The 21,106-nt window shown below is 52.1% G+C and overlaps 1 protein-coding gene across 5 annotated transcripts; it reads left to right on the top strand.

Moving 5' to 3' along the window:
• Positions 1-1,431: 1,431 nt before the first annotated feature.
• Positions 1,432-20,939, top strand: FNDC4 (fibronectin type III domain containing 4). 5 transcript variants are annotated; one of them, XM_068143112.1, is made up of 6 exons: positions 1,432-1,597; positions 9,067-9,178; positions 9,657-9,861; positions 10,733-10,822; positions 18,105-18,238; positions 19,290-20,939. In XM_068143112.1, the coding sequence occupies exons 3-6, from the start codon at positions 9,672-9,674 to the stop codon at positions 19,323-19,325; spliced, it is 450 nt and encodes a 149-aa protein (XP_067999213.1). In that variant the 5' UTR covers positions 1,432-1,597; positions 9,067-9,178; positions 9,657-9,671; the 3' UTR covers positions 19,326-20,939. The 5 variants fall into 5 exon arrangements, with proteins under 5 accessions (XP_067999213.1, XP_067999212.1, XP_067999211.1 ...); XM_068143111.1 differs by having other exon boundaries at positions 1,448-1,597; positions 9,063-9,178; positions 18,127-18,238; positions 19,293-20,939; XM_068143110.1 differs by having other exon boundaries at positions 1,448-1,597; positions 9,063-9,178; positions 18,127-18,238.
• The last annotated feature ends 167 nt before the right edge of the window (positions 20,940-21,106 follow it).

Below are 21,106 nucleotides of genomic sequence, written 5' to 3'. Positions count from 1 at the left end.
TGGACATCTGTTTCTCCTCTCAAAGAGCAGTGCTGAGTTTCCAAAAGAAAGTCTTTTAGAAGTTACCACATCACTTTCACCTGCCCACACCTGTGCAGGGCAGAGTCATGCTGGGCAAACCAGGGAGAATCGAATAAGTACTGCAGCTGTGGTGGAGCTGGAGAGGTTCTAACTGTGCCACTGGTGAGCCAGCAGATAATGTGTCAGCATTTAGGATGTGCTTCAAAGGCTGTGGGATGTGTAGCAAGAACATACTGAGAAACGTCCAGTAAATCATGCAAATATGTGTATGTTCATGTATACAACATGTCTATGTTTCTGTACATGACACATGTATGCTATAGCAGGAAGCCAAGTAGTGGTGCTGACAACAACTGGAGCTGAAGTAGCAGCTCAGCATGCAGGTAAAATAACTCATGTACTAAAATGTAAACAGAACAAACTCCAAAAGTCAATTATGGACAAAACTAAGCATGGTATGAAACCAGTCATTCAGTGTATGAGAAGGACCAAACTTAGGTTGTTTGAGTTAGTGCAAAAGTATGAGCAGAAGCTGTTTGACATCAGCACACACAGCTGCTCATGGCTGCCTGAACAGAGGAACCTGTGCCACAAGCTGTGTGACGGACGAGGTATCTTGCTGTGGGTACAGCAAGGGAACAGTTAGTGCTGGCCCAGTGGCCTAGAAGCCCTCAAAGGTCCTGGAGACTGACCCCTTTCATTTGCATAGTCCCTCGTTGCTCTTCACACATCAATGCCTCCACAGCAGGACAGAGCATGCAGGCAGCAGCTGCAAGATACTGAGAAAACATCCTGCTGCAGTGGGATGTGGTTTCACATGACGTGCTACTGTGGGACATGCTGTCATGGGACGACTGGCCATGGGAGGTACTATGGAACATGCAGATGTGGGACATGGGGCCGTGGGACCTGCGGGACATGTGGCCCTTGATGCCAACCTGCAGGGTAGGAGCCATGGGCCTGTGTGTCAGGGGTGACACAGGGGGACAGGGCATGCAGGGAGGGTGGTTGTGTAATCAGAGACACGTGAACCCACCGCCTGAGGAGAGCCCCCGCTGGGGTTTACTGGCGATGCAGCATAGGGTGGCACTGCTTGTTGCTCGAGGTACATGTGGAGGGGCTCTGGGGGCTACTAGGGGTACAGCGTGCGGGGTTACTGGGAAACGGCACAGGACACAGCACTGGTGATTACGGGGGTAGGACAACAAGTGGGGGGCATCAGTGGCTGGCTGAAGGGTAAGGCGCTCAGCAGCACCGGTTATTTTCGGAGGTGCGGCTCGGGGGGCGGCGCCGGCGGTTTGGGGTGGTCGGGCCGGAGGCGGGCTGCAGCCGCTGCGGTGCCGCTCAGGGGGCGGGGCCGGGCCGGGCCGGGAGGGCCGTGCCCAGCGGCCGTTCCGCCCGCCCGGCGCTGCGGCCGGGGCTCGGCCCCGCTCTGTCCCGCGGCGCAGAGAGCCGGGCCGGTGCCAGGGCTGCCGCCCGGGCCGGGGCCGCCGGCCCGCCGCCATGGCTCGCTTCTCGGCCTTCCTCAACCCCGTCCTGGTGCTCTTCAGCTGCGACCTCTGCCTCATCCGAGCCAGTAAGTGCGGCCGGGCCGGGGGCCGGGCTGGGATCGGGGGTCGGGGGTAGGGAATGGGCGGCGGGCCTGAAATCCCCCTGCTCCCCGGAGGCCCGGCTGTAGCGTGGGGTGGGCGCTCCCCGGGGGACACGGACCTGGGCGATCCGGTGCCCTTTGCCGGACCCTGCTGTGGCACGGAGCCCCTCGCCGGACCTTCTCGCTGTGTGGCTCCGGCCCCAGCATCACTTTGGCCGTGACCCAACGTGCCTGGCTCGGCCCTTCCGGACCCGGGGCATCCCCGTAGTGCCTCCAGGCAAGCCGTGCCTGCGTCCGTGCCGCGTCCTCTCCGCGAGGGATGAGGTGCGATCGTGCGGAGGGCATCGGGTTTGCCGGGGACGCCCAGAGCCGCCGCCTGCAGCTCTGGCTCCCGAAGCCTCCCACCTCTGAGTCAGGCAGTGCGGGAACGCGGGTCACAGGAGGGTCTCCCTGTCTCCCATTCCTGCCCCTCAACAGCGAGTCTCGAGTGCATCAGTGCCACTGCTCGGGGATGCTCCGCTGCTGCAGGCTGACTCTGAGCTGGTCCTTGGCTGGCGGGTTCCCTACCCACCTTCCTGCCTTGCTGTCTCTGGACCAGTGTTTGCTGAGACACTGAGGTCTGTCGCACCCCGGGTGCCGCTGTCCTTTCTTCCTTTGACTGTCTGAACGATCCGGTGTCAGTGGCAGCCGTCTGCTGTCTGTCTGCTCCTTGTCAGGTCACTGATCTACTCAATGGAGTCACAAGTATTGGACGTGTTCTGCCATGTTTTCAGTCTCCTTGCAAAATGTTTTCCAGGGTCTGAAGGATTCAGGAACAAATGCCATCAGGGTTATTAAAAAGGGGCCACTTATTTTTAGATGTGCAAGCAGATGCTCTCCTCGCTGCTGCAGGGCTAAGTTGGGCAAACATCTGGGTGCCCTTGAGCAGCAGCCCCAAGGACGTGGGCTGAGAGACAGGTAAGGTACTCTCTCTGCAGCCACAGCAGGATGGAGAGGGCTCTGCCCCATCCCTGTGCAGACCCACATCTGCCAACATCACTCTTGAGGAGCATCTGCCAGGCCTCTTATTTAATCTACAAAGCCAAGTCACATGGCAGACCCAGTCCAGTGCTCATGGGTCAACTCTCCTGCTGCCCATCCTCAGAGAGGCCAGGTCTTCCCACCTCTTAAGCAGACCTGCAAGGAATGCTATGCAGCACCAACAACACAATGGGTGTGCCAGAAAGTGATTGCTCTTTCTCTGGTGGTGTCCATTTCTTTAGTATGGCTTTAATAAAAAATGTAGCTGGATAAATTATAAATGATGCAGAATCATTAGCAATTAATGCATTGGGCAGGACTTAATCATGGCATGCTTTCCCCAGAGAGGGTGCAGGGTGTTGTAGCATCTTGGCTTTAATAGTTGGCTTCAGAGAGAATGTTTTCTGCAGCCCTTGCACTTTATGACAATAGACCTTTATGACAACAGCTCTGGCATGAAACTGCTCTGACCTCAGCTGCAGAGCAGGCTGAAGAATGTTAGGCTTAACATGGGGATCATATGCAAAGTGTTCTGTGCTGTGAGCTGTCCTGTGTGGTGGTTTGGAGAGAATAGAATAGAATAGAATAGAATAGAATAGAATAGAATAGAATAGACCAGGTTGGAAGAGACCTTCAAGATCATCGCATCCAACCTATCATCCAACACCACCTAATCAACTAACTCATGTAACCAAGCACCCTGTCAAGTCTCCTCGTGAACACCTCCAGTGACGGCGACTCCACCACCTCCCTGGGCAGTCCATTCCAATGGGCAATCACTCTCTCTGTGTAAAACTTCCTCCTGACCTCCAGCCTGAACTTCCCCTGGTGCAGCCTGAGACTGTGTCCTCTTGTTCTGGTGCTGGCTGCCTGGGAGAAGAGACCAACCTCTGCCTGTTTACAACCCCCCTTCAGGTAGTTGTAGAGAGCAATAAGGTCACCCCTGAGTCTCCTCCTCTCCAGGCTAAGCAGCCCCAGCTCCCTCAGCCTCTCCTCATAGGGCTTGTGCTCCAAGCCCCTCACCAACTTTGTTGCCCTTTTCTGGACTCGTTCCAGCAAGTCAACGTCCTTCCTAAACTGAGGGGCCCAGAACTGGACACAGTACTCGAGGTGTGGCCTAACCAGTGCAGTGTACAGGGGCAGAATGACCTCCCTGCTCCTGCTGGCCACACTGTTCTTAATGCAGGCCAGGATGCCATTGGCCCTCCTGGCCGCCTGGGCACACTGCAGGCTCATGTTCATCCTACCATCAACCAGCACCCCCAGGTCCCTCTCTGCCTGGCTGCTCTCTAGCCACTCTGACCCCAGCCTGTAGCACTGCATGGGGTTGTTGTGGCCAATGTGCAGAACCTGGCACTTGGATGTGTTAAATCTCATGCCGTTGGACTCTGCCCATCTGTCCAGCCTGTCGAGGTCTCTCTGCAAAGCCTCTCTACCCTCTAGCAGATCAACTCCTGTCCCCAGCTTGGTGTCATCAGCAAATTTACTGATGATAGACTCAATGCCCTCATCCAGATCATCAATAAAGATGTTAAAGAGGATGGGGCCCAGCACTGATCCCTGGGGGACTCCACTACTGACTGGCCGCCAGCTGGATGTGACACCATTCACCACCACTCTCTGGGTTCGGCCATCCAGCCAGTTCCTAACCCAGCTCAGAGTGCTGCTGTCCAAGCCATGAGCTGACAGCTTGGCCAGGAGTTTGCTATGGGGGACAGTGTCAAAGGCCTAGCCTCCTCTCCCCCACAAAGAGGAAGAAAAAATACAGCTAACTCAACTGGAGAAGCAAAAGGGAAATGCTATATTTTACAAGCAATGTGGAAAATGCAGGATATGTACACAATTTACGGTATTTACAACATATATACAGAAATATACAGCAAAGTAAAAAAAAAACAAAACAATACAGGAACGAAATTCCCTCCCCCGTGACAGAGGAGGGTTCCCCCCCTGTACCCCCTTCTCTCCCTTTTGTTTTTTTCAAAGAGGGTTAGAAAGAGAGAAAAAGAGCAGTTATTAATAAAACAGAATATTAGTAGGCCTTAGTTGCTTATCTGTTCAGGGTTGCTCTGGCAGGGAGCCCAGAAGCAGATGAGCTGGAAAGGGAGAAGGAAAGGAGCGAACTGAGGAAAGTTCCAACTGAACCCAAAACTTAAAGTTGCATTCTACCAATCTACCAATGAAATTCGTTTAGAATATCTGATTGTTTTCATTAATATTCCAAAACATTCAGCCAGAGTGCCCCAGCACTGTCCCTTTCTTAAAGGCACAGCCTCAAACGGCCACATCTTGTCATAACATTTCCGTGAGGTCTTATCTTCCATATCCTTGGGACTGAACACTGGCTGGTGTTTCTAGGGTCAATTTCTTCAGTTTTGATTTGTGAAACTTCTTATCCTGTGTCTTCCTGCCAGGTGTGCATATCCTGTGTACTCAGAGCTGTCTTTTCTGCAGTTTGCTGGCCTGCAGACTGACGAAGGGATGTTCATTTCTCTAATGACAAACTGCTGCCTGGACACCTTCAAGTCTTGCAGGTTCAGGTCTGATTGCCTGGAGCCTGCACAAAGCATGGTTATGGTACATGTGGTCTGAAGTTCTGACTGGCCATGTCCACTGTGGCTTTGCAATGGCCCTTCTGTCCTCTCACCCTCCCTTCTCTCCACCTGGGAAATTTTTGTGGGCTCTGAGTGTAACAGCAGATCATGCTGGCTTTGAGTCATTGCAGTCTGGTACTAGGGTGGTGTCCCTCCAGGATGCTCTTTTACTGCCAGTGAGTGAAAGCCCCGATGTGGGACCTCTGCAAGCTCTGGTGAATCACAGTTCAAGGAATAATACTGCCAGCTCCATGTGGGCCCTGCAGCTCTGCCCTAGGGCCATGTCTTGGCACCCCCAGCCTGAAAACCTGGGCTGGTCCAGGCTGGGCTCCTTGCAGAAGCCAAGAAAATTATTGTGCAGAGCAAGGAGCCTGCCACTAGTTCCATTCATGGACTTCTGCATCACAGAGATGTCAGATCCTGCCTTTAATTTCCTCACACACACTTAAAGGCTGGAAAATCTAACAACCCATTTGGGCATGGTCAGACTTCTTCTCATTCTGTTAGATGTAAAAAGCTCCCTAATTTGTTACTGTAGATGCATCCTGCGAAGTAGCAGGTCCTGTTGTTGTCCTGAGGCCAGCTGGCAGGCTCTGGTTCATATCCATCACACTGAGTTCATGAGTTCCAAAGAGGAGAGAACACGAGTGCTACTGATTAGGAGCAGTTTGTGGCTCATGTTGACTCCTGAGCTATGCTGGTTGGTTCAGACCAAAGGAGTTCCCAGGAGCTACTTTCTACCACTGAATTCCTGGGCTATTCCTGACCCTTTTGCTAGTGCAGTGGTAGCCTTGAACAACTGTCCTTATGCTTTACAGCTTAGATGGTAGTCATGCAGCAAACTTTCACATTGGCTGTGGCTGGAGCAGAAACCCAGAGCACATCTGTTGGGAGCTCTGGTGTGAACAGAAGACGCTTGCCCCAGACAGTGCTCAGATCTGGGGTCTGCAGCTATGTTCAGCCTGTTTTGTTGTTGGGAGATGAGGGTGTAATGTTGAGGACCTGGCTCAGAGACATTGGCTCACAGGTCGATGAACCAGATTCCCATGGGGAAAACTTAATGGGATAAAGGGTGTTTGACTGTATCTTTAAATCATTTTCAGTTTCCCTGCCTCTTTTTCTGAAAGAGAAGGTGCAGCATCTTGTCATGGTCTTGTTCTTGTCTCCAAAGACTGCCTCTTGGTGATGTGTCAGGCTTCTGATGGGGATGTGTCTCTCTGAGAACATTTTTTCTGGACTCAGAGAGGAACCCTCCTATGTGTCTTAACTGCCTGTGGCAGACCACAACCCTGCATTTCTCTCAGTGGGAATCACAGCCTTGTCCTGGTTGGATCTGGAGCTGTGTTCAAATTTGATAGGACAAGAGAAAATTTCCTCACATTGCACCAGGAAAGGTTTATGTTGGACCTGAGGAAAAAATTGTTCCCCAAAAGGGTCGTCAAGCCCTGGAACAGGCTGCCTTAGGCAGTGGGGGAGTCATCAGCCCTGGAGGGATTTAAAAGCCATGTAGTTGTGCTGAGGGACATGGTTTAGTAGTGACCTGGCAGTGCTGGGTTAGTGGTTGGATTCAATGATCTTAAAGATCTTTTCCAACCTAAATGTTACTATTACCACAATTTTAAATGTGAATGAAAGCATTTAAATAGCTGACCTTTCCTTGTCATTCTGAGGCCATTGGTGGTGGTATGGTTGTGGTTGGTAGTTGTCTTTTTTCTTCATCTTAGGTGCCCTCTGGGACTCTCTTTCTGTCTACATACATCACAGTGTTGAATTTGTGCTACAAAAGTGATGCCGAATTTTGCCCCAAAAGGCGAGAATAACTGCCTAAGAGACTCAGTTTAAGTCAGATAGACAGGAGGTATTTTTATTAGCAACGCGTTGGAGAAATCACTAAATGGATTTCTGCCTTTCCCGTAACAAAAGCATGTCTTTTATACAGTTTTGGATGTAGTATTGCATCAGATCATATACATAATCATATCTTTGCATACATATTCATATGGGGCGTGGTGTAGGCGGAGCGTGGGCGGGGACATCTCTTTTGAGGATCTTCTTGGTGGTCATTCCGGTGGCCTTCATCATGGGCAGGGGTCTCCTGATGAGTCTTCCTCCTTAAACTTTTGAACTCCTTTCCTAATTTGGTCAATTCCCGGTGTGCCTGGCTTGGTTCCGCTGACTTGACAAGGCTCTTAGGGTCAGTTTGACCTTGTTGGCTCTGAATCATGCTTGCTCTAACAGTTCTTATCAGTCTTTTATTCCTTATCTCCTTTTTCTGTCACAGTGTCCCATGCCTTAGCCGATTTATTGCTCTATCTGGTTTATGCTTTCTTCAATTGCTTCACATTCTATGTTTTAACCCATTATTTCTCGAAAGCTATCTGTTTTGGGGCTTCAAAAGCAGCTTGTAGAAGGACACTGACTTGTTTACAGGAAGAGAGGAAATGTGAACAACAGCCTCATGTGCTCTTGTGTCTAATTTCCAGACAGAATTTGGCTTTGTGTGCAGGTCTGTGTACCTGTGTAGGATTCTGCCATGCTCTTAGTGCTGCGAAATCTCAGAATGGTGATAGTGCAGACCATGAAGGAGAGCAAGAGCTGAGCACTGCTGCTGGCTTTGCAGCCAATGGCATTGCACTGCTGGGAAAGTCAGCTTTGTATTGGGTTTTCCTCCCAACTCTGAAGGAAGGAGTAGTGCCAGGCAGATGAGATGGCCAGATTGAATTGCATAGTGTGTTTATTCCAAACTGCCCCATTTTTCTGTCACAGTTGATATATAAATACTGTGTCTGAAACTGCTTCCTACGCAGTCCTGGGTGGTGTGCCAGGCATTCGTGATGTGCACATCCAGGGGCAGCCCCAGAGCTTAGAGGAACCTTATTTTACCATTGAAGAACTGCATTAATGTAGGATTTTTTTGGACTTTCTGGACCCTACAGAAACATAGGACTTCCTTGCCAAGAATCTACCCCTGTGCCCAGGCTGAGCAGGAGCATGTCATGCCAGGCAGCCCCTCTTCTGCTCTGGAGCAGAATGAAGTAAACTTTCCTGCAGATGAACATCTGAGCAGCAGCGAAGGTACCTCAGATCTGCAAGCAGGTGCCCTCATGAAGAGCTGATATGAATGTCATTGTTCTCTCTGATAGCAGAGTCTCTGCAGCACTTTGAGGCAGGCTGCAGGGACTTGTCTTTTTGTGTGATTTTCATCTGCAGGGTCTTGTTAAGTTGCCATGACAGTCTCTTAAACTTCTGTCCTTTTTTTTGCTCAGGACAGGCCTTCATGCAGTTCTGATTTTGATGTCTGTGAGGTGGAAGGAGCCTCCTAGGGGCCCTTCATGTCTTTAGCCTGAGTGTGGCAGCCTGGGCACATGGTCAGCATTGTGAATCCCCTTGACGTGGGACACGTTATGAGCAATGGGCTGCGTCTGCCACCACAAGCCCTTGAGAGAGAAGCCAGTCAGATGCCTCGTGAGTCTGTCTGCCTTCCCTGCTGCAGGGTACTGCAGAGGGTGAGGTGTGCAGCTGATGAGACTGAGGAGTGGCTGCCCAGGCACAGGGTAGCTCTGTGACACATCCCCACCCCACATCAGCCTGAGAAGCACTGTGCCCTGCATGTTTGGCTGCTGGCAGAAGCTCATCCTTGTGCCTGGACTCTTGTCAGTCCACTCCAGGGATAAATTTGCTGGATGCTGCTCCCTGTATCCCTGACCAATGTGCTGCCACAGGCAGATGTTGAAGAGGGCCCTCCATGGTGGTGTGCAGGAGCAAGTGCCTGTTCTCAGATGTCTTCTTTTGCCTCTTTCCTCCTCCTTTCCTCGGTCCATCCCTGGCTCACCCAGACAGGCCACCATCCCCTGTCAACGTGACTGTGACGCAGCTGAAGGCAAACTCTGCCACAGTCTCCTGGGACGTCCCAGAAGGAGATGTGGTCATCGGCTATGCCATCTTACAGCAGGTATCCAGACTCTCTCTAGATTATCTCTCACTAATTGCTAGCATGCTGCTATGTCAGCCCCATTCCCACAGTTTTGAGTTCCTCTGGCACCTGTCCGAGGACAGCTCTGCTGCTGAGCAGCCCTTGCCTGGGCACCCTGTCTGTGCCACCCATCCTGGTGGGAGGCAGCAGACCATAGGTAGCTGTCCCTCCATCAGCTTCCCTGTTGTCTCTGGATAAGGATGGTGCTTCAGCCATGACATAACCCTTCTTTGCTTGCCTTGCTGTGCCTCCACAGCCCCAGATGATGGTGGCTTCTCCAGGGAGGTGCCTTTGCGCATAGCAAAGTACTGGCCAGCCTGGCGCACCCCAGGAATGGATGGTTGCCTGGGAAGGGAGGAGTGAAGGCAGTGTGCCCAGCACAGCCCTGCAGAGCGGGGCCTGTGCCTGGTGCAGCGGGGAGCAGGCTCCTGGGGATGACAGCTCTTGGCTCCGGCAGCGGCAGGATGGACAGATGCAGCGCTTCATCCGGGAGGTGAATACCACCAATCGCGCCTGCGTGCTCTGGGACTTGGCGGAGGATGCTGACTACATCATCCAGGTGCAGAGCATTGGCCTCTACGGAGAGAGCCAGGCCAGCAAGCGCGTTCACTTCCGCACCCTGAAGGAGACCGACCGCCTCCCTTCCAACAGCTCCAACCAAGGTGAGGCAGTTCTTTCCCACTTGCCCTGGTGCTGTCAGTGGGGCCACACCTGGAGGTCTCCACAGCACACAGGCAGGGATCCAGCAGCCAGTAAGGAAGGTGCTGCATGGGACACAGAAAATCATAATGGGTAGCAGGGTTGTATGGCTGCTGTTGTCCCTATGTCCACAAGTCCTGGTTTACAGCCCTTCTGTCCCAGACCTCAGCACCCTGTCCAGCTAAGCAGTCTGAGGCGAGGACAACCGCTGTAGCTTATTTAGCTCATGCCCATAGGAAAATTCTGGACAGGCTTTCAGATCTCCCAGCCTGTAAGCTACCAAAGGACAAATTAGAGAGCCTCACAGTTTCCTATTTGGTCCATATTGTGCCTTCTTGCCTTGGGGTTATCTATATGCTGGTTTATGACAGATGATCTAAACATCCAAGACAGGTTCCACTAGGCACAGAAGTCTGTCTGAAGCTCTAGGCATAAGAAAGGGGCTTGAGTAGAGTATAGCAGGGCAAGAAGATGGTTTACTTTCATCAATGCTTCTGTGTTCAACTCAGGGCTTCCCTAACCTGCCCTGCTCCCTACATGGGGAGTAACCTCAGTCATTAGTCCCATGCCTTGTGCTGTCTCTACCTGAACCCAGACAAGCTGTTAGAATCCCTGGCTGCCTTTGGTAGTGAGGATGGTTTATCTGACACAGGAAAGCCACAGGCTGCACGCCTCCTTCCTGGCCAAGATGTCATTCCATACCCGTCCTTGTTTGTGAGAGGTGGGCCTCTCCTCTGGAGCTCTCTCTCAGATCCCCAAGTGTTGCTGGTCCTGAAGTAGGTTTTGGTGGGATACTATCTGCTGCCAGCCCTGCCTGGGTTCTCTTCTCTGCAGGTGATATCACCATGGAAGGGCTGGACAAAGAAAGGCAGCTGCAGACAGGCGAGATTATCATCATTGTGGCTGTGCTGCTCATGTGGGCAGGTGAGTGCCACCAGCAATGTTCCAGCAGACTGGGGTCCAGTCCAGGGTCCACAAAGAGGATGGGGCTCAAGATAGTGCACAAGCAATTGCTATGGGTCTTTCAGCCATTCCAGCAACTCCATTGAGTTTGTCTAGAAGCTTGAGCCAGTGAGGTAAAAGAAGTGACCATGGTCACTCAGCAGTGATGATCTGGAGCATGTGGGCTGACTGGCCTGACTGCTGGGCAGGAAGAGCAGGAGACAATGTGGGACAGGGTGGAAATATTCCAGCTGACGTGAACCATCATGTAACTTGGGTCTTGGCTGGCTTATGTGATGTCTGATAACAGTGCTGCACTGGCTGGGAGTGACTGTGCCTCAGTCTGCTGGAACTGTGAGACAGGTGAAGTGCTCCTGCCCAGCAGCCTGTTCAAGCCAGAGCAGGTTGTCCTTGAAGCAAGAAAACCTTGGAGACAACAGTCAGCTCCTGACTAGTCACATGCAGCTGCTGCAAATGGGAAGTCATTTGTTCCCTTCTCCCTTCCCAATAAATGCCATTTTTCTAGTGGCATCTTGCTGGCATCTCTCCATGCCCTAGATTTGAATACCTTCCTGACACAAGATGTTTACTGCAAGCTTACCCCTCATATAGGTTGGTGTGTCGATGCCAACAGGGAGAGATCGACCTAGTCTGTGGGTGGCTGTGTCAATGCTCTGTTCTTTCAATGAGTTCAATACATGTAATGATGACAGTTCACAGCACTGCTCTGGAGTCCCACGTCCAGGGTCCCCAGATGTGGGACATGTGCTGCATGTGATAGGTGCTGTAACACTGTGTGCTGGGTTGAGGCAGCCCCCACCCCACCACAGGCAGAAATAAAAAAACTCAGACAAACAGATTGGAAAAGTGATGGAAAGTTTAAATAGAAGGCAGTGAATGTTTACAGAAAACCAAAAGTGCAGTGACAAGGATCCCAAAACAGACCCAGAGAGATCCCATCCCCACCCAAGACCCCCAGGGCTCCTTCTTCACCCCCCACTGCTAGGCTAGTCTCAGCTGGCCAGGTCTGAGACTGCCCATCCCCCGTGGCCTTGGGCCTAGCCAGGCCCAAAGCCAGGAGGCATCTCCCCCAGTTACTGGCTGACGGAGGAGGAAGAAAAGAGGAAGTGCTAGACTCCACACTGGATCTTATAGTGGTGCAAAGAATTGTGGTAAGAAATACATAACTTCCTGTGTCCACCCCTCTGGGCTGGACTTCTGGACACAGGAAGTAAACACAGCAGGGGGCACCCAGCTCAAACTGCAACACGCCACCCCTTATTTCATACCACAATCTTTGCACCCAAACACATCATCAAATCAGAAATCTTCTGATGACATATCCGGCGAAGTCCGTATCTTCATCTGGGCGTCCACCCAAACAGTCTCTCATTCAGGCTCAAGTGTCAGTCCATTCCAGTTATTCTCTCATCTAATGGAACCTCTCAGCGATGCAGAGTTCACTCTTTTGCAGTGTAAGCTCTTCATGTATCTGTTGGACATCCTGGTCACCTGGAAAGAACCTCACAACTTCTCAACCAAACCTTTATTCCCATCTCTATTTACTCAATGGCATATTTCCACTCCTGGGGCAAGCCAGTCAGAACAATCAGGCTCTAACTGCTTCTCCACACCTCCAGGAAAACAGCACGCTGAGCCTTTCACAACCCTGCACCGACCTATCCCAAGCCCAGTGCTGACCGCTTCCAGCCGCGGCCCGAGGCTATACAGATGCATGTCACAGTACACTGCCTTCCAACTGGGCTTTCATGTACCAAGGCGTGACAGCATCCAACAACACAACCCTCCCCTGGAAGAGGGAGGGGCTGCACCACAACCTACTGAGAAGAAGATAGGTGGAGCCAGGTGCTAGGCGCCATTTTCGGAACTCGTCTGAAAAAAGTCGGGGAAGAGACTAGGGCCGGCCCCGCCGCAGCCCGAGCGCACGGCCAGGAACAGCGTCGCTGCTCCGAGTGCACGGCCAGGCCTGCCGCCACTGCAGCCCGAGTGGACAGCCGAGGCCGCCGTTGCTGCTCCAAGCGCACGGCCAGGCCTGCCGCCGCTGCAGCCCGACTATACAGCAGGGCTCCGCCCACCTCTGCCACCACGGTACAGAATCAAAATCGCCTCCACCCCTTGGGCATTCAAACAGCTCCTCCAGCAAAAGCCATAAGCGCATGTCCCCACTCACCACTGAGAAGTGAAGCCCTTGGTTGCCCTGGGGGGCATACCCCTCCCCTCACCAAATGGTCCTACCAAGAGGGGAGCAGTGGCCTCAGCCCTCTTTTTAGGCTCAGGCCAGCATTTCACAATGATTTCTAATTGCCTCGTGGCTACCCCATCAACCATTTCTTTTGGAATACCTTTGTTCTGACCCACCCCCCACCAATATTGCCGGGTATTCAAGTGTTCCCTGGGGGATTCAAAATTATGTTTTAGGTCTCTTTCATATATCATTTGCAGGCATGCAGCCTTTTGCACATTCTCCATTATCTGATTCATCCCTCTCCGCAGAACTACAGGTTCCCCTCTCTCCTTTGGATCAAACCCCCCTGCCCAGTAGGCAGCTTGCTGGGTAAGGCTCCAGGGACCACTCCTGGTTTTCGTAGTTAGAAACACATTATCACCCCAATAGCCCATGGCTTCAGCTTCTGTTAACATAATCTGATCATCTCCAGTCTTTGAAACTCGCCATACATATTCCACCTCAGATTCCCCAGCAGAGCGTGCAAATTCTTTATGAATTTTGGCCAGCACAGTGTAGGAGAAAGGTGCACCTTTAGTTGTGACAGTGGGGGTAGTTTCCCCATCCTCATATAAAACTTCAGTTTTAATGAGAGGTCTAACATGCACAGTAGTTTCCTTAGCTTTTGTCAGTTCTGCCCGAGGGTACATAGGGGCAGACTTCAGGTAATTCACACCCTCTTTTGAGTCCAAATACGAATTTTGCCTCCTCTCCTTTTCCAATTGAATTTTAAGGTCTGCCACTAAGTCTTTCAAAGTGGCGACATGGCTTTGTAGTGATGAAACTAAGTCCTGCAAAGAGGAAATAGTTTTATTCTCCTGCTCATGCCATTCCTCTTTCTCCTTCACTGAGGCAGCTAAACAGGCACCTAAAACCACACAAACAAAAGCTTTGCCTTTCCCGGCTTTTGCTCTTGCATCTTTCTGCAGGGCCACAATTCTATCAGTCACACTCTGGAAATTATGCCAATTTTCACGGGCCCAGTCAAGTACCTGTACAGATGGGCGGGCACCATGAGCTTCTAAAAGGTTAAAAAGCCACTCACTCCTGGCCATCTCTTTTGTTTCACAAAGCATTTCTTAATAGGGCACTAAGTTTCACGGGGAATTCAGATCAAAACACTGTTTGTACCAACAAAATCTTCCCTGGAAAAACGTACACTTTTAAAAGGCTTACTCCAAAATAATCTTCTCCTGGAAAAATACACAATAGATTTTTCAGGAGAGGTCACAGACAAGAAAAAAAACAACAACAACCTGGGCTTCTCAAGGAAGTCACACTATTTCCCTGAGAGAACCCACACTTGCAAAAGCTTCTCAGCTTTTGTACCTCAAATTTTCTGTTACACCAGGACAACAACCCTGTGTTTCTTAGGGAAGAGTCACTCTGTTTCCCTGAGAGAACACACACTTGGAAAAATCTCTCAACTTTTGCTTCAATACTGGGCTTCTCGGGAAAGCCACACGTTCCCTGAGAGGATACACACTTTACAAATATCACCAAAACTGGGTTTCCCAAAAGAGGGTACTGAGGATTCTCGGGGAGGTCACACTATAAAGTCAACAGGTGAGGAGGAAATTCTTCACTGAGTGAGTCATTTGTCATTGGAACGGGTTGCCCAGGGAGGTGGTTGAGTCATCGTCCCTGGAGGCGTTCAAGAGGAGATTGGACGTGGCACTTGGTGCTATGGTCTAGTCATGGGGTCTGTGTTGATAGGTTGGACTCGATGATCCTCGAGATCCTTTCCAACCTTCCCCGGGAAAGCACACACATTTAAAGCAGGGTACAGAGGATTCTCGAGGAGGTCACACTATAAAGTCAACAGTTGTACCCCAGATAATCTTCCCCGGGAAAGCACACACATTTAAAGCTTTTGAGAACTCCCACACAGTCTCTCTGAAAATTTCGCTTCGTCCTTCTCCGGCCACGTCCCTCTCGGGAGGGTGAAAACACGAATCTGGACTCCGCACTCACTTCGTACTCAGAGTATGTCTCAGACACACACACACATTTCGGGGTTCTCAGAAATGCAATAATCTTGCTGTGATACTTTCACTGCACGGGTATCCTGCCGACTACGCCAATTAATGTCTCGGTCCGGAGACACAGTTCTTTTGAATATTCCCGTGTTGTGAAATTAGAGGCACAAACGAGGCCAAAATATCAACAACTAGACTATTTATTACATAAATAAAGTGGACATAAGAAGGGAAGAGGGAGAAAATAGAGAGGGAGAGAAAGAAGAGAGAAGAGGAAAGGAATTATATTACCACACCCCTCACCCCCCCAAGACAGTTTGAGTCTGTGGAGGAAAGGTGCTGCAGGAGATGTTGGGTTGGTACAGGAACGGTGCTGAGGCTCTGGCTGGAGAAGAGCTGTGGTCCTCTGGGCAGCCTGGGTCTGTGGAGAAAGGGTGCTGAGGCTTCTTTTCTCCGGAGCAGCATTGTCCTTCTCAGCGGCATGGTCTGTCTCCTGTGTTTTCCTTCATCTCCGTTTTTCTTCTCCCGACAAGCCAGTAGTTGCTCAAGTCTTTTATACAGTTTTTAGTCCTTAGGTATGTATCCAAGTATTGTCCCTCAGGAATTCCAGGGGCAGAAAATAATCCTTAGGTAAATATCCAGGTACTGTTCCCCCGGAGATCTTTCTGTGCATTTCTGTGTGATTGGGCAAGGTTCTGGATGGGGGGGGGCGGCCTCCACCTCCTCCGTCTCCATCCAGACAAGCCCCCACACTCCTTACACATCAGGAAACAGGTGGTGAATCCATTGTGCCACCCTTCCCAGGGTACTTGATGGGTGGAGATTATCTTGCCCTAAAGGCGTGATGGCTGGGCCCTTGGGTCCATCTTTGTAGTCCAGTGTTATCACGATGCAATCACAAGCTGATTTGCATCCAGGATTGGTCTTTGCGCCTTCCTTCCAGTGGCTCTGCCCAACACATATCAGCAATTGTGTGGGCAAGCAGCAAGTGATTTTACCTTTGTTGAGTCACACCAAGAGGGACAAACTTTTAGTCTCTCACAGCGCGTCCTCAGGGCCCTTGAGAACGGCTTTCCAGCTGGAGTCCTGTACTAGGGTTGGGGGAAAGGCCAGGGCCTTCTCCCCCCCCTGTAAGTAAAGGGAAGGAAAAAAAAAAAAATTGGAAGGGAAAGAAAAACACACAGCCGGATTAGCAAAGGAGTGTGTGCTGTATATTTACAAAGCAGTTTAGGGAACGCAGGGAAATATATACAGAATTTACAGTATTTACAATATATACAGAAATATACAACAAAGTAACACAGGAATGAGAGTTCCCTCCTCTACTGAGGGGGGTTCCCCACCCCTGCTCCTCCTTCTCTCCCCCTTTCCCCAGAGAGGGTTAGAAAGAGAGAAAAAGAGCAAATGTTAAAAATGTTAAAAAGCAGTTAGGCGGTTATGTGTTAGAAGAGGCCTTATCTTATCAGTCAGTCTGGCCAAAAGCCCAGAAAGCTGCGAGCTGCAAGCCACCGAAGGAGGGGAAGAACTCCGACTAGTCCCACTGGGAATCAAACTTAAGGCAGTGCTTCTGCCTCTCCACCAATGAAATTAGTTTAGATCTGTCTTTCATTTACAAACATTCGGCCATAGTATCCCTTTGTTAAAGGGACCGCCTCAAATGGTCACAAGTCCCTTCTTGGTCTCAGGGAGCCGGGCTCATCCGCTCGCTGCGGCTGGCCCTACCCCGCAGCGAGAACGGACCTGACTTTGATCTGCTCGCCACTGCCCCTCCCCCGCTTCAGTCCCCGCCACTTCTGCCGCTCTGCGGAGAATAAAGGTGGAGGAAGGGCAGGTCCCGCATTCTCAAGCGGTGCCCCAATTCCGATGGTTATGAACCACCCCTGCTTGAAACAGCAGGAGGGACTCCGTGCCACTGGCCACGCACCAGGTATCCCCCTGCAATCCACAAGAACTCACACAATCGCCCCAACAGCAACACTTGAGCCCCAACTGCCAAAAAAACAAAACGACGCCCAGAACTAAATTTAAACTCTCTTATCTTTTGCAATCCGATCTGCAGAATGCCAGGAATGTGGTGGGTTTGAGGCACACCGCCTGTCCACCATAACCATCCTCTGCTACCAAGAATGTGCTAAGGGTTGAGGTAGCCCCCTTCCCCACCCCTGGCAACAATAAACACTCAGACAAAGGGATTGCAAAAGTGATAGAAAGTTTAAATAGAAAGCAGTGAACTTTTACAGAAAACCAAAAGTGCAGTGACAAAGAAAGATCCCAAAACAGACCCAGAGAGATCCCATCCCCACCTGAGGGTACACCCAAGACCCCCAGGGCTCCTTCTTCCCCCCCCCACTGCTAGGCTAGTCTCAGCTGGCCAGATCTGAGACTGCCCATCCCCCCGTGGCCTTGGGCCTAGCCAGGCCCAAAGCCAGGAGGCATCTCCCCCAGTTACCGGCTGACGGAGGAGGAAGAAAAGAGGAAGTGCTAGACTCCGCACTGGATCTTATAGTGGTGCAAAGAATTGTGGTAAGAAATACATAATTTCCTGTGTCCACCCCTCTGGGCTGGACTTCTGGACACAGGAAGTAAACATTGCAGGGGGGCACCCAGCTCAAACTGCAACACACTGTGACAATGACTGGCCCCATGGCTGGATTGCAAGATGGGACAAAGCCAAGTGCTGGCCTAGTAACTTCAGTGCCTTGCAGGAGGTACTCAGCAACCCACTCAGCAACCCACTCAACTGCTCACTAGCCCTATGGGCTGTCCCTCTTCAAGTGCTTTGGTATCTGCTGTGGGCACCTCACACCTCACCTGTGCCCCAGTGCCTTCAGGTGTGTTCATGCCTCATCTGCCCAAGGAGACTGGCCTGGCCGCACATGGAGAGGTGCCTGGGCTGGTCCAGGTTGACACAGATGGAGGAGTTGGGTGACCAGCACCCCAGAGTGCCCTGGTCCTGATTGCTCTCCATCCAGGATGCTGTGGGGAGGGGAGGCAGGGCACAGGCAGTGTGAGGGAGTCCTTCATCCCCTGTCTTTCACAGCGGTGATCGCCCTCTTCTGCAGACAGTATGACATCATCAAGGATAATGACTCCAATAACAACAAGGAGAAGACAAAGCCATCCTCAGAGCACAGCACACCAGAGCGACCAAGCGGAGGGCTGCTGCGCAGCAAGGTGAGTGGGGAGGGCTGCCAGGTGGGATGGTCTCTGGCGTCTGCTGTGGCTTGCTGCCTGGACAGGTTCTGGCTCTCTCCAGAAACAAAACCACTCCAGCTCATGCTCACCTAAAACCAAGGGGTTTAGTATCTCTGAAGCAGTGTGTGTGCCCCATGAGTAACTGCAGGAGAAGCACTGGAAGAGATGGCAGGATGTATCAGCTGGTATGGCTCTCACATCACAGGGTCCTTTCCCTGTCACAGCCCCTCCAAGGCTGCACCTCTTCTGCATCCCATAGACAGGGCTAGTTCTTGCCTCTTCAGGACAAACTGGGCAGCTCTTCTTATGGTTTCTGCACTGGTCTCTCACTGCTCACTTTTTTCACTGGGACCTGCTCTAGGCCATCACCACACAAGTACTTCATAGGAAGGACCACAGAGCCCCTTCCTCATCCTAATGGAAATACTGTTCTGGTCTGAAAATGGAGAGGGAGCAGCGCTTCCATCTAGCAGCACTGTACACTTCTGTGCTTTGTGGATTCTCTGCCCAATGGGAGATATCCTCCTACCTCCTGTCTTTCTGCTCTGACTGCTCCTGTCCAAGGGCATCAGGTGTAGAGTGGCTGCCACTGAGAACCAGGTAGAAATCCCCAGCCATCTACTAGCCATAGAGGTTGACAAGTGTGGGATAGAGCTATGGCTTACCCAGGAATCCTTGGGCACAGCAATGAGCAGAAAGGCTTCCTGGGGAGGTAAGTGTGTGGTTGAAGGAGGTCACCAGCTGCAGGTGATAGATCTGAGCTGCCAGAGCCTTTTTGCCAAGACAACCCATCTGTGCCAAAAGCTGGGATTTCAGGGTTAGCTCCCTTGTTTCTGAGGGAAACACTGAAGCTGGGTGTCTGATTTCACCTCACCTACCCTCATCTCTGGGCAGAGGCTCAACTCCAGCTGCAGCCCTTCTGCAGAGGAGATCTGCTGCTCTCAGTGCTGGGGAGGCTGGTGATGTGCTGTGGGTCTGCATCCCAGGGGCTTCACAAAGTAGAGCTTTGCAACATGTTTTTCTCTCACAGAAGACATCTCCCTCAGTCAATATAATCGAGGTGTAAGTGCAGCAGCAGCTCTGCGTCCATGGTCCTGGGCATCCTGCCAGAGCCAAAGCAGGCCTTGGAAGAGGAGGCAGCAGCAGGCACCCAGCTGGAACTCTGCATGTGAAGATCTGCGTATCCAAACTTACACTTTCCTGAGGGATGTGCATGGAGCCGGCTCCCGGACGTGCATGCAGCACAGGGCCCTGCCCATCCCGCACGCCTGGCCCCACTCCCTTGCTGCTGCAGAGCAGAGGGAGGGTGGGGGGCCACACCACCAGCTCTGGGGGATGATTCCCAGGGAGCAGATGGGCTGGCTCGAGGGCAGGCAATGTCCCTGTGCACCAGCTTGGACAAAGGCCTGGGTGCAACCACATGGCACCGGCCGCCCACCCAGCAACCATCCTAGAGCAGTTCTTGCTCTTGGCTCCGGTGTCTGCGCTCACAGAGCAGGAGCTGCTCCCCTCTTGGCCCCACGACTGAGAGGATGGGGCAGGGTGAGCACTGACCTCAGTGCTGCCAGGGACATCATGGCCAGGTGGTAGGAGGGTTTGTGGGCCTAGGCCCAGAGTGGATCCCTGCTGAGAACAGGGTTCCACTGCTCTCCATTGTTGCCATGCAAGGACTTCAAGGCCTCTCCTTGATGCAGGGGATACAAACACAAATAAACATGAGGAGCTGTCGCTGCCACAGTGCCTGGCCAGCATTTAGAGCCTGCAGGTAGGGCGGGAAGTGCTGGCAGGAGCCATCCCATGGGGTGGAGTGAGCCCCAGAGGGCTGTAGGAGCCAGCAGTGCCTGGGTATGGCTGCAGCTTTGCCACTTCCCCATTGGGGCTCAGTCCTGACACATTATGGGGTGCTGAGCACCCTGTGAGCAGTGATGCCTGCACTGCCTGGCATAGAGGGTGAGGCCCAGCAAGGTCTTGGTGGCCTCAGCAGGATGTGTGCTGCAGAGCTCATGACCATTCTGGGGACAACCTGAGCTTTTGACAGTGTCACATCCTGCTCCTCGCTCCTTTTGCATGGCCACTGTGGATGCGTCCTCTCTCCTGGTGCTAGTCCCAGGTTGGCTGATGTGACACAGAGCTGTTGGAAAATGCTGGCCCTGATTGCCCAGAGCTGGTGGATCACTGGCTCCCTCTTATGTGCCCATTTTACCTGCTCATGTGAGGATAGCATGAGCCATCGACCGCCCTGGGGCTAGTGACTGTCTGGTGGTGGTGTCTGGATGGTGCTTGTTTGCCCCCCAGAGCCTGCAGGCAGCAGTCCCTGACTGGGTACCTGCTCTGTGCCTGAGCCTGAGGCCCAGCCCAGACATCCCTCTTGTGGTGGTGAGGGAAGAGGGTGATGTGAGGAGGTTCTGCTGCAGAGATGGCAGCTGCTGCCTGGGCTGCTGCTCTCCCTCCATACTCTCCTCTGTGGCCTGTCCCTCAGCTGGGGTGCTGACGCTGCAGCCCTGGACTCAAAGCATCACAGGATCCAGTGTCTTCCAGGAATAAACCTCCCAGTAAAGCACTTTCAAGACTCTTCCTTCCAGGTGCTGCTCAGCTCTTGCTGCAGGATGAGGTGAGGATGGGACAGGATAAGGGACTCCTTGTGGCAAGGTCTTTTCAATAAAAGCATCCTGGCTCAAAAGCAACGTTGTCTCTGTGGGGTTGTGTTTGTGCCTGTGTGTACCAGCACTTCTTGAACACGTGTGTCTGGCACTTAGGAGACCTGTTCTTGCTATGCAAGAGCTGCAGGTCTTCTGAGGTTGTCCTGCACACCTCCAGCCCTTGAAGGATGGCTAGTGCTGCAGGTGA

Source organism: Melanerpes formicivorus, unplaced genomic scaffold (assembly GCF_026170545.1).
Source record: "Melanerpes formicivorus ecotype bairdi unplaced genomic scaffold, bMelFor1.0.p_v2 SCAF_9, whole genome shotgun sequence".
Taxonomy (NCBI): Eukaryota; Metazoa; Chordata; class Aves; order Piciformes; family Picidae; genus Melanerpes; species Melanerpes formicivorus.
The sequence above is the reverse complement of the archived record's forward strand: the minus strand, read 5'-3'. Positions and strand labels throughout refer to the sequence as shown.